Raw genomic sequence first — 18845 nt, forward strand, 5'->3', positions numbered from 1 at the left:
AAACAGAAATGTGCCTTGCTGTTCTAATACTTTTGGAGGGGACTGCATGTGCCTTGCTTTGTTTGCCGATCTTCAACCTACTGTACAATTTTCTATGAAGTGTATTTGCAGTTCATTAATATATTAACATATATTAACATAAAAGTTTGGAACAGACCTGTCATTATTTAGGGATCAACAGGTTGCGTTTCCCTCAATCTGTTATTTTTAAGATCAGTTAGCTGATCAGTTGGCTTCACATTAGAAAAACAGAAGCCAAATTCAAAATGAGGCCAGATCTGTGTGCAAGCAATGAAGAAACTGCTTTAGAATGTATCCAATTCCTTTCTAATTTACTCACTAGAGTAAAGTACAAAGAATGTGAAGAATGTTTTAGTGCGTCAACGATATCTTTGGCACAGTATCGCGATACGAAACTTCAGTCCAGATCGCTCGGCCCTTGTGTCTATCACAGCCTCGAGCTCATTGAGGATGCGGCAGCTGAAAGGTAAACGCGCGCGCGTGCGTGCGTGCGGCCCAGGGGTCTCGAACACGGCGCCAGCCTCCCTGAGAAAATTAAATATTGATCACTCAGAGAGAGAAGACAACAGAGCAGATAAGGCACAGGCATTAAAGGAAGTAAATAAATAGACATATCAAGGCAGAGGACGGGGACAGCCAATTCCACTGGAACAGATCATTATCTCTCGCCGACCCCTTAAAAGACACGTCCGCAGAAAAACCCGAAGAGAGAGAACGCCTCGGGAGGCCCGTAAAGAAGCAACGCTAATAAAAACGCTCGGCTACAGTATAACCAGCGTCTGGATTTGGTCCGAACTGTAATCTCTGTAATCTGCAATATTCCACCATTGCCTCGGCTACTGGGAGCTAGCGAGCACTAGGGAGACGTTACGTCACCACTCGCGTTCAAACGCGCAAGTTTTTTAGCAAAAATAACATCTATCTGCTATAGCGCTGATACAACCGGAGTAGTGTTTCGTTTAATGACTCTTATGGATATGGAGGTCTTTGTGTTTTCCTTCTCTCACCCGTTTACAGTAACATCTGAACCATAAATACATGCTAAGTATCTGAAGAGAAAACGTCCTCATGTGTGACCACTTCATGCCCTCCCTGCCGATGATATTTACAGAGTCGCCTCTCAGATTTCTCTAATAACACATCTATGTCTATATTACCATTCAATGGGGCAGTAAATTCTAGGCTAGTGCAGTCATAAATGTCAAAAGAGCAGACTGTGTAGGATTACACATTTAGAGCACAGAGAAGGCAGCAAGCCAGCGTATTAGTGAAACTTATCATTTAGGGCCGCATAGCTGTCCGTTATGGCAGGCACTGAAGTCCAGCGCTGAGAAAGCATGGGAATCTCGGAATGATAGGGTCAAATTTCACGGACAGTGAGCGATTGTGACTCCACACGAGGAAAGTGCCCAGATTCCCAGATTAGTTAAACTGAGGAGGATTAACCGGGAAGAAACCACAATGCATAGCTAGATCTACTCTTTTGTGTCAATCAAATCTACTAATTTTGTCAATGTGGTCATTCTCAGCCGGCTGACCTAAGCAGACTTGTTCAGACTGGTCCGGACTGGACTGGTGTGGTATGGCAGGCGCTGACCTCATCGGGGCTGGAGGCCTGGTACGTTCGGTTGTCGTCGCTGAAGTCCTGGTCGGCCTCGGTGCCCTCGGGCTCGGCGGTCCCGGCCCGCGTCTCGTAGACGGGCGTGACGTTGTGGCAGAGGGCGATGGCCTTCACGGCCTCGTGCACGCGGCTGCTCACGCTTTTGCGCACCTTGGGGGCGGAGGGTGGCTGGGGCGGGACAAGGGGCGTGGCCTTGTGGGAGGGCGTGGCAGAGGGCCCAGTGCTGTTGGATGGAAGTGAGCATGGCTGGGGGAGTGGAAACACACACACATACGCACACGCATGCACACACACGCGCACACACAGGCAGAACTACATGTGAAATCACTGCTCAAATGTGCACAACTATGTGTGGGCACTACTAATAGGCTTACAAAAGCAATCATTTCAGTCTTTTAATTACTATTTAATTAAAAAGGGAAAAACATCAGCAAAAAAGAATGTATGAGAAATAAGTCGTCTTGTGCATCATACACAAACACAATAAGCAAAACCTTGAATGTGCCTCTAAAAACGTCCTCCTGTTTGTATGTAGAGATGCTGCTTTAGGACATGTTGCACCTGCAGGTCGTCCCTTCACCTGCCTGAGTGGAACACGAGGTGCCTTTACTAGCAGTTAAGTGCCCCACTAACTAGCAGTTAACTGCCCACACACGTGAAACACACGTGAAACACACGTGAAACACACGTGAAACACACGTGAGACACATCATTCATCTTTCTCCCGTCCTAACAGTCCATGGAGGCTGCAACACCTCCAGCTGCTGGGAGTGCTGCATAGCTGCGTGCTTGTGTGTGTGTGTGTGTGTGTGTGTGTGTGTGTGTGTGTGTGTGTGTGTGTGTGTGTGTGTGTGTGTGTGTGTGTGTAGGGGGGGGGGGGGGGGGGAGCAGGTGATTTCTCCTGATTAGCCCCCTCTTCCCTCAGAGAACTCCACTGAGGAGGAAAGATGACAGGCTTCAAACTTACTTCTCCACCACCCCCAAAACTACGTACACACACGTACGTACGCACACGTATATATGCACACACACACACGTACACACACAAGTCTGACAGAGGAGATGCACGCTGCCTTGCACTCTATATCAAGCCTCTTCACAGACCTGAACCACCTTAACTCCACCCTCCACCCTCACACGCTACACCACCTTAACCCTCCACCCTCACACGCTACACCACCTTAACCCTTCACTCTCACACGCTACACCACCTTAACCCTTCACTCTCACACGCTACACCACCTTAACCCTTCACTCTCACACGCTACACCACCTTAACCCTTCACTCTCACACGCTACACCACCTTAACCCTTCACTCTCACACGCTACACCACCTTAACCCTCCACCCTCACACGCTACACCACCTTAACCCTTCACTCTCACACGCTACACCACCTTAACCCTCCACCCTCACACGCTACACCACCTTAACCCTCCACCCTCACACGCTACACCACCTTAACCCTCCACCCTCACACGCTACACCACCTTAACCCTCCACCCTCACACACTACACCACCTTAACCCTTCACTCTCACACACTACACCACCTTAACCTCCACCCTCACACACTACACCACCTTAACCCTTCACTCTCACACACTACACCACCTTAACCCTTCACTCTCACACGCCTTAACCTCCGCTCTCACACGCTACACCACCTTAACCTCCACCCTCACACGCTACACCACCTTAACCCTCCATCCTCACACGCTACACCACCTTAACCCTCTACCATCACACGCTACACCACCTTAACCCTCCACCCTCACACGCTACACCACCTTAACCCTCCACCCTCACACGCTACACCACCTTAACCCTCCACCCTCACACGCTACACCACCTTAACCCTTCACTCTCACACGCTACACCACCTTAACCCTTCACTCTCACACACTACACCACCTTAACCTCCACCCTCACACACTACACCACCTTAACCCTCCACTCTCACACACTACACCACCTTAACCTCCACCCTCACACGCTACACCACCATAACCCTCTACCCTCACACACTACACCACCTTAACCCTTCACTCTCATACGCTACACCACCTTAACCCTCCACCCTCACACGCTACACCACCTTAACCCTCCACCCTCACACACAACACCACCTTAACCCTCCACCCTCACACGCTACACCACCTTAACCCTCCACCCTCACACGCTACACCACCATAACCCTCCACCCTCACACGCTACACCACCTTAACCCTCCACCCTCACACGCTACACCACCTTAACCCTCCACCCTCACACGCTACACCACCATAACCCTCCACCCTCACACGCTACACCACCATAACCTCCACTCTCACACACTACACCACCATAACCCTCCACCCTCACACACTACACCACCTTAACCCTCCACTCTCACACGCTACACCACCTTAACCCTCCACTCTCACACGCTACACCACCTTAACCCTCCACCCTCACACACTACACCATCATAACCCTCCACCCTCACACGCTACACCATCATAACCCTCCACCCTCACACGCTACACCACCTTAACCCTCCACCCTCACACGCTACACCACCATAACCCTCCACTCTCACACGCTACACCCAACCACGTTCCGCAACCATTTTCACTCCAAGCCAAAGAAAAGAGTGAAATCTTTTAATAAACTGGTGACTGAGGCAAGTCCTCCTTCCTTCCACAGGGCCCAACACAGTCCTCACTCTCTCTGGGCCTCTCTCTCTCTCACACACACACACACACACACACACACACACACACACACACACACACACACACACACACACACAGTAACACACACAGTAACACACACACACAGTAACACACACAGTAACACACACAGTAACACACACACACACACACACACACACACACACACACAGTAACACACACACACACACAGTAACACACACACACACACAGTAACACACACACACAGTAACACACACAGTAACACACACACACACGCACACACACGCACACACACACACACACACACACACACACAGCAAGCCCAGCACTGACTGGATAGAACCCTGCTCATCAATAAACAGCATTATGTTTATTGACGCCTGTCTAATTCAATTTCACCCCGATTCCATTACACGCGGTGTGAAACGCTCCCCGGGGCGTTCATATAATGAGGAAATGATAGATTTCTGGAGCTGCCGCACTTCCAGTTAAGCTGCCAGTCATGTCATCATTGCAGTAATAAAGGGCTGAAGGCTGTGGCATGAAAATCAATGGGGTCTATGGCTTTGCCACGGGGCCACCGTGTCGCCGGAACAGAATACACGCGACGCACAGAGCGCACGCCCACACACACGTTCACCTACACTGTGCACACCGTGCGCATCGTTCCCTGTAACAACGGTGTGGGAGTTTTACCGACGATCGAGCAGAACAGCATAGTACTAACTCTGTGCCTACACGTCTATAAGCCACGCCCACTTTGTGTTAAATAAAGTCTGCGTGTGATGGCAGAGATCACATGACCCGAGCTCAATAGAGATCACATGACCCAAACACAAGAGTCGAGCTGGTCTGGCTGTGGCAGTAAAATTAAGAAAGGTTCTGGTGCGTAGCAACCGTTACTGTGCCACACAGACCACACAGAGGTCAGGAGGTCAGGGGGCCCGTGGTAAACCACGTCTCACCTGAGCGTAGGACTGCACGATGTGGCTCTGGATCTCGTCCATGGTGTCCATCCCGTACGACACCGTGCCCAGGTGGAGACGTTTGAACACCATCTCGTTCTGCGTGAGGGTGCCTGTCGGGTGGGGAGCAGAGACACGCTCGGAGTCTGTTCTGTACACGCCGCGCGTTACAGCGAGCGAGATGTATAGACAGGCCCAAAGCCACACCCCCCCCGGCACCCGAAGACCCGCCCTGGTCGCGCAGGTCGGGTCGGTGAGCCCGTCCCTCCGTGCGCTGCCGTACCCGTCTTGTCGGTGAGCAGGTACACCAGGCGGCCAAGCTCTTCAGGGATGGTGCTGGTCCGGACCACGGTACCGGGGATGTTCTCATCCCTCATGATCATCCAGCCGTACGCTGACTTCCCCATGTCAAGATTCACCCGCAGGCTGGTCGCGAAACACACACACACACACACACACACACACACACACACACACACAGAGTCTTACTTTTAAAACTCCAGACAGACTTATTAAACCCCCTCTCAGTTCTTCTACTGGCTGTGCTCATAGTTCACTATTTCAGAAAGGGAGACTACAGAACGGGGCCCTGTCGGGGCGTAGCAGCAACACGGCTACGGCGGTGGAGCGGGTGCAGCTACCTGATGGGGATGATGTAGGAAAACAAAACCACGAAGCGGAACAGGTTCCGGAACCAGGGCCCCACGAAGCCCTGCAGCGCTACCATGACAACGGACAGCACCACCTGGGCCAGGAACAGTGCCTTGGTCAGGCGGTTTAGCTCCAGATCAAGCAGGCCGACCTGCAGAGAGTAAAAGAGGGGAAAGAAAGAGGGTGTGAGCGAGGGAGAGAGAGAGATGGATGGATGGATGGAGTGATGTACAGCGTTTACTTCTTTTCACGGTCACTTTAATGTATGGATCATTCTGAATGCGGCAGGTATGTCAGATTAAAGAATGCAGCTCAGATTCCAGCTCGGTCCCTCTCACTGTCTGGTGATGGGAAATTACAGCATGAACGTTGTTCCTTCGGAAACAGAATTAATTCTCTTTTTTAAAAAACATAAAGAGAAAGCAACTTATAATGAATCCCTGTACAATCAGTTCATCAACAAGTCTCAAACTCGTGCTGTGTGTGTGTGTGTGTGTGTGTGTGTGTGTGTGTGTGTACACAGGCCTGTGCACATACGTGTTTGTGTGCACAGATGAGTGGCGTTTCTGCATAAACCTCCCACTTGATGCTCCGTCTCAATGAAAAGTACTAGAGGCGGAACAAGAAGTGGAAAGCTTCCATGTAGAGACGGCCCTTCAGACAAAAGCACTCCAGATACCCCTTACATTCTCCAGTGTGCCCCTCAGCCAATGGAATATGTGGGAAAATGATGTCAAAAAGAAGTCCTTCCTTCGTCTGCACGGCCTCCCAACAACACAGGGCTCTTTCATCCTTACACACCAATAAAAACACCAACACATAACGTGGCTCTCTGGGGGAAGGAAGGGGGGGGAAACCCCAAAACAACAAAAATAAAAGCTTCTTGAAAAGGGGGGGGGGGGGGGGGGTGAAATAAAAAAAAAGCACCCCCACCAGTAGGGGGTGGGGGTCGTCGGCGGTCGCGTCCCGATCCGAGCTGGGTGAACTTGGAGAGGGTGTCTGATTTATCGTCTGCGGGCGCACTCGCTCCGAGGGTCGCTCTGACCCTTCCTGCACGGACGAGGCGGCGGGGACGAGACAGGAAGGGGGGGGGGGGGGGGGGGGGGGGGGGGTTGGGGCGAAGGAAAATTAAAGACACAAGACGCAGTCCCCGACTGAAAGCCAGGGATCCCCCTTTATGAAGGCGAAACAATAAATCCTCGCGAGGCTGGGACCGGGATCGGATGAAGTCATTATTCATGCCGGCCGTGAGGAAGAAAGGGCCTCCATTACCTCGAGCTAAAGATGCTATCAATGAGCGCGGAGCACATATCCCGCCCCATTCATAGCGGGCCCATTCGGAGTGAAAGGAGCGGCCCAGCCCCGCCCCCGTGTTCCTCGCGTGTGAAATCCGATGACGACTTTGTGCACCGCCTCATGAATATTCACGAGCTGAAATCCATCAACTATATTGGGCCTGAGAGTGTGTTGCAACAATATGGCATTGAACTAGTGAACAAGCGTAGTGTTGTGGATGCACAACCAGATAACATTGTTGTATGATGCACATCGGGACGTTTCGGACAGGAGGTACTTCATCAGCTGTGCAAGCAAAGTGCTAAGGTGATTATCAGTGGTGACGTTTACCACCACTAGAGAAATGTCTTGACAAAAATTTGTTTAGATTTGCAGCAAAGTTATCCTGACTCATTCCAGGTTTTCGTGCATGCCTGGTGCAGTGAACATTGTTTTCATGATGAAAGCGTTTTATGGACGTTTGAAACACGACACGTTAGTACGACACGTTATGGCTGTGAAGGGAATCAAAAAATTGCTGTCTTCTAGAGTAACACCACATGAAAAAAAATCTTTAAAATCCGTTATAATGGCAAAACTGACACCACACCAAACAATTTGCACAAAATCTATGTGCTTCCTGCATTATTTCTCACCAGTGGGATAAGATCTCACAGGCCTCTTCAATCGTTCTCTTGTGACGGAGAGACATCCTACCCAGAGCGTCTCGTCACTCAAAATGACGGCACCCCGATCCTCCTCACGGAGAACATCCTTCTATATTACCGTAGCAACCTGTCAGCAGGCTGGCGCGGGAGCCGGGACGCACAGCGACGCCATCGTGAGCGGCGGGAGCGGATTTCGCCGAGTCGTATCGACTGCTGGGCCGCCATTTCATGCTCCCCATTGGCACCTCTGACATCGGCTCCCCGAGATATTGAATTCCGCACGGCGGGAACACGTGCGGGCGGCGCGGCCCCTCACCAGAGCCACGGCCTCGCAGATTCAGCTGAAGTCTCTGCTGTCAAAATAGCTCCCACCCACCCAAAGGGGGCGGGACTAGATGAGAGGCGTGGAAGTTACACAGGATGGTACACAGTTGGGCAGAGCTACAACGTGTGCAGAACATTTCCACCCCTGCAGTTGATCTGATGACACCAGCCTTTTGTCTAGGCTAAACCTAGTCTAAATTCAATGATAAACCACTTGTCTAGGCTAAACCTAGTCTAAATTCAATGATAAACCACTTGTCTAGGCTAAACCTAGTCTAAATTCAATGATAAACCACTTGTCTAGGCTAAACCTAGTCTAAATTCAATGATAAACCACTTGTCTAGGCTAACCCTAGTCTAAATTCAATGATAAACCACTTGTCTAGGCTAAACATAGTCTAAATTCAAAAATAAACTACTTGTCTAGGCTAAACCTAGTCTAAATTCAATGATAAACCACTTGTCTAGGCTAAACCTAGTCTAAATTCAATGATAAACCACTTGTTGAAGCATTCTGCTGCTACTGTGTTCCCTTGGGGCTAGAGTTTTCAGTGGTGTGAATATAAAAGTGGACAATGTTGCAATACAGTTTTTGTTGCATGACGTGCTTTTCTTGGGATTTCGCCAACACTGTCAGTAGTTCTACAAACACTGAGTAGCAGCATGTTTAATTACAAAAGAATGACAGAAAGCCTGTAAACAGATTTCACACCATCAGACTAAAACTGGATTGCAATCAAGTAGTCGACTGGATAAAGTTAAATTTTTATTTAATTACTTAATTAATTTAGTTATTTATTTATTGTCACTTTTCCTTGTTTTATGAATTGTAGTGTTTGCAAAGCCGGAGTGGCTAATCGGGAGATTCGGGAGGATTCCCGATGGGCCGGTTCATGTTAATCTCTAGTTTGGGCCGATTGGGAGGGAAAAATAATTTTGGGCCGGATTTGGTCATAAAACTCCCGGGCTGAAAAAGTGTCCCACTCCGCCCCTGAGTGTTTGTATATAAGATTAGTGTTTTGTGTACATTATTAAATTCATAGAATTTTATTTTATGTGACACTAATTCACTATTTTTTTTTTTTGTATAAAGTATCCAATTTATCAAATAAACTCAGAAAAATTACATACATACATATCCTCCAATTAGTATCACAATATGATGTTATTACCAAATCACACCATGCCCAGCGGAAGGGTGAACACACTACATCCCACCTGGTTAAATATACACCCTACTGACCCCAAAGATGTGCCCCAGCAACCCCTGTTTGACCCCTGACACTTGTAGACCCCCCTATTAGTGAATATACAGCAGTGAAAGACCCACCTTGTTCTTCGACTGAGACGTGTTCAGAACGCTCCTGGTCTCTTTTCCTGTGTATATCACCACACCTATTACAGTACCTGAGAGGTAAACAACAGCAGGCAACTGTAATTAATGAAAACTCTCCAGTTAGCTGACAGAAGAAGCATCTTGGTCAACGCTTGATTTTCTAACGGCTGTTCCGGATACTAAGCCAAAAGCAAATGATCCAATATACCAGAGTCCTAAAATTCAACAATTATAAAGCAAGCCTAATAAAAGTCAAATCGATACTGCAGTGTGGCCCTTGACAGATTCATTAGGGGAAACAAGTAACAGATGAAAGATGTGACACCATTATCAAACCCAACACAAATGGAGTCCTTCAATCTATCCACCGCGCTTTACGAAACACAGCAGCCTTTCTCTTCGCTGCAATCGACAGACAAACATCTCTTCTTTTTTTTTCCCTTCCTCGCGTCTGACACCTTGAACTGTACGCTGGCGTGCCCCGGAGTCGATCCTGCGGGATCTTTTAATGGAGCGGGACTTCTGGGAATATCACTTTCCTCCTGCAGGGATCTTGTGTGGAGTTGATGATGTCAGGTGTCCGAGTTTGAGGATGGGAGGAGGGGGGAAAGTGGGGAGGGGGCGACTCCGATCAAGGACGGGCCAAGGAACGGGGCACTGGAACAAGGAGAAACCTCAAGACTCCGGAGAGCCGAACAAGAAGCAACCACAGGTCGATGTAAAGGTGATCTCTGACACAAGTAGGAGGCCTTCGGGAACTGGCTGAGCTTTACTGGTCGATTAGGGTCAGGTTCCCCCTTCACGGCCCTTGTAGATGGTAGTGAAAGCGGAGCAGTGGGGCTGATCCGAGATCAGCGCTCTGGGGAGAAGAGGCACCAACAACAGTGGTGATGAGGGGCCTATTCAGCACCCATTAGCGGCTCATCGTATTTCTCTGGCTTAATGCCGAGTAATCTGCGCTGAAGGGCCATAATCGCCCATGAAATGCAGACGATTACGAAGCTTTCGAGACACGCTACATTATCCTCTAGAAAACAACAAACAGAAGCAACTTCTCCGACGCTGTCTACTCCACGACCCCGTATTTCTAAAAACCGAAAGGCACACCGGACTGTTCCCTTTGCCCCTTTGCCGGCTGGTGTGAGTGTGATTAGCGTGCGAGAGAAGGAGAGGAAGGGTTTCACTCTTACCAGACGCCACCACAGTACTGGCCCAGAGAGTGTTCTCAATACTCAGACTCTCATGAACAGGAGGGTCGCAGTCCTCCTGTAGGGCATAATGATCATGATTAAATATCGGCAGCGTCATACCAGAGAAACAGCTAATACGAGAGTACTGATGATTTCCAGACTGGCTGCTGTTAACCATACTGTGGCTAGACTAACCCAACATTGCTATTTAGCAGAAGTCAAAGGGCTTCTAATAGATATTGAGAATGAGAATAGACACACTGATATTAGATACAGAAACACCCACCCAGATCACCCCCCACCCTGCCTCCACCCCCCTGCGAATGCTCAGCTTTCCTCCGCCTGTATCTGGTCAGCAGATGTAGTAATCTCAGACTGTCCGATAACACAGCTTCGTTGATGCCAAGTTGATGTCCAGCTAAATGAGAAGTGAATTCTGTTGTGCTTACATGATGTTTCAGGAAAGCTGGCAAGAGGAAATGAAAAAGTCCTGACACAGAAACTATAGATTTAAGGCGGACTGAATACAGACTTAAGGTGACTTTTGGACAGCTGCACAAAACAATCGATATCCAACACTGGAAATCCCTTTACAGGACACGGAACAAGTGCCACAACAATAAGGTCAAAACTGCCATATGTCAAAAAGTTTTCAAGTATATTGCTGCATTTTATTGCAGTGTAAGTCAACCATATCACCAGACCCTCCTGGAAACCCACTGATACTTATGACTAAGTCACACAACACTGGTGCAACATGGAGGATGAGCAAAGGTCATAACCCGGAATCAACCCATGCTCATGGTCACACACACACGCACACACACACACACACACACACACACCCCCACTTAAATGCAGAAATATGAAGAGAAAGCACCACTATCGATCAGATTACATATCAAATGGCCTGTCTGATATGAAAACTGTAACAACTCAGCAGACTTATACTGCTTATGCTCAAAGCCATGAAGAGGGGGAAAACAATGAATGACTGTTGGGATAGATGGCCCCTGACATTCACATTAATGCAAGGACGAGACGTCCTCCCTGTACCAGCAGAGATTGTGTGTGTCTGCGGAGGATGCCAAGTCAACATTTTTCCAGTCTGGACACACCGATGGGTTTAAAGTGAAACGCTACACTATAAAGCAGACAATCAACAATACGGCTGCACCAAAAGGCGTTCTCGCTCGATTCCGTCTGCCCTGCTACAAACGAGCACAGCTGGCCGAAACCAGAGCGCTGAAGAACACGGGCCTCGGCCTTTCGCCTGGAGCGGAGCGATACGCTAGCATGAGTCAGCACAGGTCTCCTCCATCCTCTGCTCTCTGTGTGGCCAAGAGGGAAGACTCCACACAAAGCCGGGCTTTGTGCGTGGGGGCGGCTTTGCCTTCTCTGCCCTCCACCAAACCCCCATCCACCCCCCTCTCTCTTCCACCTCTTTCTCTCTTCCCCTCTTTCTCTTTTCTCAACACTAATCTGCTGTTAATAAGGAGCTCAGCTTAGCTAATGGGATGGGCGGAGCCTAATAGATGCCATCTTGGTCCGATGAGACCGGCTCCTTCGTAGCTGTACGTTCCTTATTAATGGCCGATTACAGTGCTTAAAGTTAAAGTTTCGTCAATTAAGACTTCCTCCTTGGTCCTCCCAGTGAAGTGCGTGTGTGCAACCCGCAGGACAGAGTCAAAAGTGTGAGGAACTCACCCGAGTAAAGTTCCCTTCAAAACTGTGAATGTCCTGTTCAGGCTTCTGAGCGTGGACATACGCTCTGACGGAGAACAAATCCTGTAGGTACACACACACACACACACACACAGACAAGATACCAGGGTGTCTACAGGTTTGACCAAGGGAAAATTAAGACATTTTAAGACTTTTTAATACCGTTTTCCAAATAAAATTAAGACCAACTCGCAAGATCATACACGTTAAAATAAAGCACAAAAACCAACTGATTATTTACATTAATTAATCTAGCTGCTTGAAAACTTCAAATGTTAATGCACAAGACGGACAATACAAGACACAAACATTACATTTTTTTTCACTGTACAGTATACACAATGAAACTTTATACAAAACAAAATTCAAACACTGACAACAGCATCATACCATACACACACACACACACACACACACACACACACACACACACACACACACACACACACACACACACACACACACTAGGCCATTTTCCTGTTTTTCTGATCCACACTCCAGCTCATGCTCAACCCCTTTCAGTTCTGCTACTTTTTCTCTGAAACTCTTTCTAAGGATGTTTGATTTTGTGATCACTTTGGCCATCAGGGTTCCTGCTTTCCCTTCGGCTTGTTCAGCAAGTAAATTATTATTATAACTGGTTTATACTTAACCTTGAAAGTGACGTACAAATGATTTAATTCCATCTTGTTAAGGTGTATGAACCCTGCAAACATGACTTGGTTAATTGCGCTGAAGCGCGGCGCGCGCGAAGTTTTTACAAATTTCGAGAGGTGTACGACAGCGCGCGAGCCGCTCGTCAGCCGCTGCGTCGAAAATGACGTAATCGCGGTGGTTTCGCCCATGCGCGAGCGGCTTGCAATTAACCAAGTCATGTTTGCAGGGTTCATACACCGTAACAAGATGGAATTAAATCATTTGTACGTCACTTTCATGGTCCATTTCTATATATCCCAGCACATTAAACTTAAATAAGTAAAATATTTATACATATACTCGAAATAATTCGCTTTTTTATCACATTATTTAATGGTTGTTTATTTTCAAAACGCCCAATCTTAACGTATTCACGTTCTCTCATGTTTCGTCCTGGAATTACAAGAGGCTCGTATTTGTTAACGTAAAGAGAACTGTTCAGTCAGACAGATATTTGTTGTGAAATGAAGCAGTTACAATTTCAAGCATTTTTAAGTACTTTAGCCTAAATTTCAGCACTTGTCAAACTTGGAACACAAAGTAACATTAAATTGGTCAGGTAAATGTTCCTTCCCCTGTTTTGAGGAGTGTTTCTTTATACTAACACATATATCGTTTCGGACAACACTGCAACGGTCCCGCCGTTCGCGGAGGTTCACGCGCTACGGTCACTCGCGAAAGTATAAACCAGACTTGAAGGCGGCATCAGGGAACATGGTTTTAAACAATGAGTCAATTCCTTCGTTGGATCTGTATGACTGGTGACTCTTAACTGTTTTTAGCGCCCATATTACCTAAGCCTTCAAAGTATTGGTAGAGCCGCATAGCCTACAGCGTGAATGCGACGTTGAGCAGAGCTCGACTGAATGGTTCTCTTGTTGGGCAAAACGTAGATATTGCAGGCTGCTGCTGACGAGCCTCGCTGGTATCTGTGACAGCTCTGAGCCACCAAGAATATGTCGGGTCTTCCAACCATTTCTGGCTAAGTTTGCATTTCCCCATCTCTCCGAACAGACGTTAACGTACATACAGCCCGCATGAAATTATGATCCCGCCAGTCCAACAACTACCGGTGCTCGTTAAGCCCGAAATACTTGCGAGCAATATTTAAGTTCAACACACCGCTAACGGAATTATTCATCCCTAAATTTAGCTCCGCAAATTTAAGACATTGTGGTTGAACATTTAAGACAAAATAAGACTTTTCAAGGCCTTATTTGACAAAAATGAAATTTAAGACTTTTTAAGGACCCGCGGCCACCCTGAAGATACACACACACACACGCACGCACACACACACATACACAGCAAAGACACAGGCAGAAGAGTGAACACTGTTTTACACTGCTTCGTTTCACACAGTGGGCCACACTAACAAATGCCCCAAATCACCATCACTCCTCTGTGTGAACCTAAGAAAACCTCACTGGCTTATAAACCGATCAGTGCTGCGCAACAGAGGGAATACAGCTGCAGGCTTCTCAAACCGGACCTCACGTCCTGTATCGATACAGTCACCTAGGGCAGTGGCACGGTTACAGTAATGGGAATAAAGCATTATCTCTGAGCAAAGCAGCTTCAAAGCTCAGATTAAATAAACCAAATCTAACAAAATCTAATCTACGCCTTGAAAACAAAGCAAAAAACTGTTTTCACCTTTAGAAAATGTAACTGACGAGGCCACAGGAAATCCGACCTGATGGTTGGAGCTCCTATACAGCAGCAACCATTCGATGACTTGCTGAAATTTTAATTCTGTGATCACATTAAGTGGTTTCGGAAAGCCAAATACAAATCTGAACTTGTGCTCCGGGTGGGTGTCATCTCCACGGCGATGGCACGGTGGAGACAGCCGCTTCAACAGAAGCTGGTTGTCTCTTTGGATAAAGTTACCGGCCCGTGCGGAATCACTCCGTGTCTGGCCACCGAATCAGATCTGCACCGATATCAAACACGGATCCGACTAAGTAAACGTCCAAGGGAGGGAGAGAGAGCATGAGCCGCGATAGAATTACCACGGAAACCGGCAGCGAAGCTTATGTGCGTCGGTGCCTATGGTTCCGACACTGGGATGGCAGATTTCTGCGACAGCGCTGACATCCGACTGAGTGACAGTGATTTCTCACTCAGTTATCAGCAGTGCTGCCCATGAGAGCTCTGGACACGAAGACAACTTTGGGCCGCGCGAGAACGGTACCCACCCCCACTGCAGACAGCCTCTGGGTACAGCCTACGGCGACTTTCAGTTTCCAGTCAGTTTCTCCATCAAGCTGGTCTGTTCTGATAAAGCACGCTCCTGAAACACACACACACACACACACACATACACACACACACACACACACACACACACACAGCGAAGTCTCTGAGAGTGGACCGATCTCTGAAAGCAACTCCACACACCACAAAGACCTTCTACACCACAGTCCCCACAGACAGAAATACACACTGCAGCCATACTGGCAAACGAAAGTCTTGGATCCCTCCTTTTCCAACAGTCCTCAATGTCTTCACGCTGCTGTAATTTGCCTAAGGTGCTTTAGTCCAGTCTACTTAACTTTCTGAACAGAAGTGTGATTATAATGGTAAAGGAACCCAGGACAGGTGCATCTGCACACAATGCTGAGTTTGCTCAGTACAGAGGTACAGGAAACAGCCTCGAAATGCACACTGTCCGTCTCATCCTCGTAAACGTGCTTGCTATTAATTCATTATCACGATTTACCATTGCCTCCCAATGCCACTGCAACACAACAGTCACTATACTTGTAAGGCCACCTTGTGATGTTTCATACATACAGCAAACATAGACGGAACAAGGAGATTAGGATTTATTTGCTGTAAGAGCCGCCAATATACGGCTTACCTGTCTTCTCGGAGGTTCTTAGAAAGACCATATCAGCTGGAACCCTCTGATTCTGTGCAGCAAAACAACATGGCATGCAGCAGCACATCAGTACATGCCCTTCAAATTCATACAAGGAAGTACAATATATCACTTGTTAATCATTATCACAATACTGGCAACAGGTTCGATAGGTTCATATCGATATGAATATGAGAATTTGTAAGGACTGAAAAGTATTTTATTAGGACTGAGAACATCCTATTCACTCCAGTGCCGTGTTCCCAATGAGAGCTGTGGGGTGCTTTGAGATGTTTCATTGCTTTCACACCATGCAGCAAATGTAAATACCTTTCTGCCCACAAATTTGTCAAACCTATCAATAATGGAGTCATTAACTAACCACCACTGTGCCATTCGTCTTTATATCGTCACAGAGTATGACACACACGTTCAAATCCATGGCATGAACATCACTGCCCATTAATTTCTAATCCAAACCAAACCTGCAGGGCCATAGGTGTGAGATCAGCACAGTAACTTTAGTCCGACTATAGCATAGGCCGCTCTTGAATAATTGAGCAAGGTCATATGGTCCAGAAGCAATTAAAGTGACCCAGCCACACGCAGCGAGAAACGTGATGCAAGACAAAAAGAATGACAGCTTTCATGTGACAGATCGCATGGCGTGACAAGAAGGCCCACGCGGAGTGCACAGGGGAGGGGAGCCGTTGAGAACCTTCTCCACGATGATGAGGTCTCCAACTTGAATGTCCGAGCTCTTCACTTGGACTTTACCTGAGAAGGAGACACAACCCAAAACACCATTAGACACTGTTGAGACCTTTTACCTGCACCACATGACTAAAAACCTGTTTCACAGTGATCATCCTCAGTGTACATCGCTCGTAGACGCAAACATTCAAAACATTAAAAATTTTATCAGGGCGTACACACTTTCGCACAGGCCTATAGAGTTAATTTTAAGAGTCATGGGCAAATGATCGCTGGCCTATTTATTAAAACATCATTATCAAAAACATCAGCGGCCAGTACAGAGTCAGCCATTCTGGGCTGTAGTCAGCTAGCGAGTCACCTCGGGCCGTGAGCTTGCTATACAGCTGCGAGTTCATCTCTTTGTCCCTCCGGTAGCGCCGCACCTCGTCCACGGCCTCCCTCATCATGGTGACGGCCAGCACGAAGCCCTGGGCGACAGGAAAGAAGGAGCGTTAACACTCGCAAAGATCAGGAAGGTCCGTCTTCACCACAGCTCGCCGCTACACCCTCCACACCAGTCTCGGGGAAGGCGGTGACGGGGTCACAGCGCTGCCCGGGGGAGGCTGGGGGAGCCCAACTCACCAGCGGGGCCCAGTAGGTGTATAGGTAGCCGATTTTCAGCGACGGCACGAACTGGGAGCAGGCCACCACCAAAAAATACAAGTTGAGGAAAAATTTGAACTGCTGGTACAAAACCTAGAAGTCAGAAGACGAGAACACACAAATTACTTATTTATTTTTTATGGTCAGAGTTTGCGACAGATTCAATTTATGGTACGTCTGACCGCAGGGCTGCATGGGAATGCCTTGACACGCACTTAATTTCACTTGCTTTTAAGACTGGACAAGTATTAATATTAAAGCTCTCTAACATGACGTCTCCATTCAGTTCGGTTCACTGTTCAGACGCGGCCTGTCTGCTATTCCCGGCCTGATCAGATACAGCAGCGTAGCTGGCAGCGTTTCTCTAATAGCTGCTCCTCTCATACAAAATTCATCGTACAAGCTGGAAATAAAGTTGCCGGCCGTGCATACTGTATGAGAGGAGCGGGGCTTTGAATAAGACATCAGCCAGCAGTCATAACACAGCAGATCGGTTACACCCAGCGGGTGGAAAAAGATACTGTAGAGTGTCGCCGCCTCTTCAGTTCACAGATAGTTGCACATTAACCTGATTACAGGGGAAATCTGTTCTGTGCACGGCGGGTTGAGATTTCACTTTAAACAGTCGTGAGACTGAGGTCAGGGATGAGTAAGGGCCAGGCACCAGCTGGCCGCCGGGGCGTGAGGACTTACCCCGGGTACGAAGGTAAGGATGTTGTATTTCTGGTTCTTGATGGCATTTTTGGGGTACTTCTCCTCGCATTTCTCCGGGCAGCCGAGCCACACGGTGCGGGCCTTCAGCTCCTTCCTCCTCCGGCACGTGTGGAGCAGGCAGTCACAGCATCTGAGGCCGGGAAGAGCCAGAGAAAGTGCAGCGGCCAATCAGGAAGCCACAACTGGGACTTAAAATATGCAAACCACAGCGACCAATCAGAAAGACCGAGCGTGGGCTTCAAATATGCAAATCATGGCGTCCAATCAGGACGCCAGAATGGGGATTTAAAATATCCAACATCTGCTCAGAAAGTAAAAGCAGAGAAAAGTGCAAACAGGTCCTCAAGGACTGCAGTTTTGGTATTTAGAACAACAAATGAGACTTAGGATCTCTTTCAACCACTATGTAAAGGCCTCCAAGACACTTCATGTTAACGTTTCCTTAACATTCACCACGAATGGGGAAAAAATGGGAGGGTCGTGAAACCCTCAAGTTCAAGTAAAGTCAAGACCAAGGTCACACAACAAGCACAACTCTATTTATACAAGCTTTTTTCCCCTTTTGCTAGTTTGTTTTTGTTTTATAGCGATGAACAAAACCAATCGTCAGAGCCCTCTTACGTTTGCTTCCCGCCGGCTGCGCGCCAATCCGCGACCGCCCGCGCTAAACTAACCGGCTCACACTTTGAAGGTCAAACGGCAGTTTGTTGACCTTTTCTGATCTGTTTTACATTCTACC

At 48.0% G+C, this 18845-nt stretch overlaps 1 protein-coding gene across 6 annotated transcripts in view; it reads right to left on the reverse strand.

Annotated features, from left to right (window-relative positions):
* Positions 1-18845, reverse strand: part of atp9b (ATPase phospholipid transporting 9B) — a 33879-nt gene that overhangs the window by 10024 nt on the left and 5010 nt on the right. For all 6 annotated transcript variants that reach the window (XR_013131929.1, XM_077009833.1, XM_077009832.1 and 3 more), the window contains 13 exons: positions 18086-18236; positions 17372-17485; positions 17109-17217; positions 16752-16810; positions 16034-16085; positions 15369-15463; positions 12454-12534; positions 10747-10822; positions 9551-9627; positions 5944-6104; positions 5586-5728; positions 5303-5415; positions 1619-1888 (listed from right to left, as the gene is read on the reverse strand). Coding sequence is in view for 5 of the 6 variants with exons in the window: in XM_077009833.1 (XP_076865948.1) it covers positions 1619-1888; positions 5303-5415; positions 5586-5728; positions 5944-6104; positions 9551-9627; positions 10747-10822; positions 12454-12534; positions 15369-15463; positions 16034-16085; positions 16752-16810; positions 17109-17217; positions 17372-17485; positions 18086-18236 (1501 nt within the window). In the remaining variant the exon portion in view is untranslated. The remainder of the gene's footprint in view (positions 1-1618; positions 1889-5302; positions 5416-5585; positions 5729-5943; positions 6105-9550; positions 9628-10746; positions 10823-12453; positions 12535-15368; positions 15464-16033; positions 16086-16751; positions 16811-17108; positions 17218-17371; positions 17486-18085; positions 18237-18845) is intronic.

The sequence above is a fragment of the Brachyhypopomus gauderio genome, chromosome 6 (assembly GCF_052324685.1).
Source record: "Brachyhypopomus gauderio isolate BG-103 chromosome 6, BGAUD_0.2, whole genome shotgun sequence".
Lineage (NCBI taxonomy): Eukaryota > Metazoa > Chordata > Actinopteri > Gymnotiformes > Hypopomidae > Brachyhypopomus > Brachyhypopomus gauderio.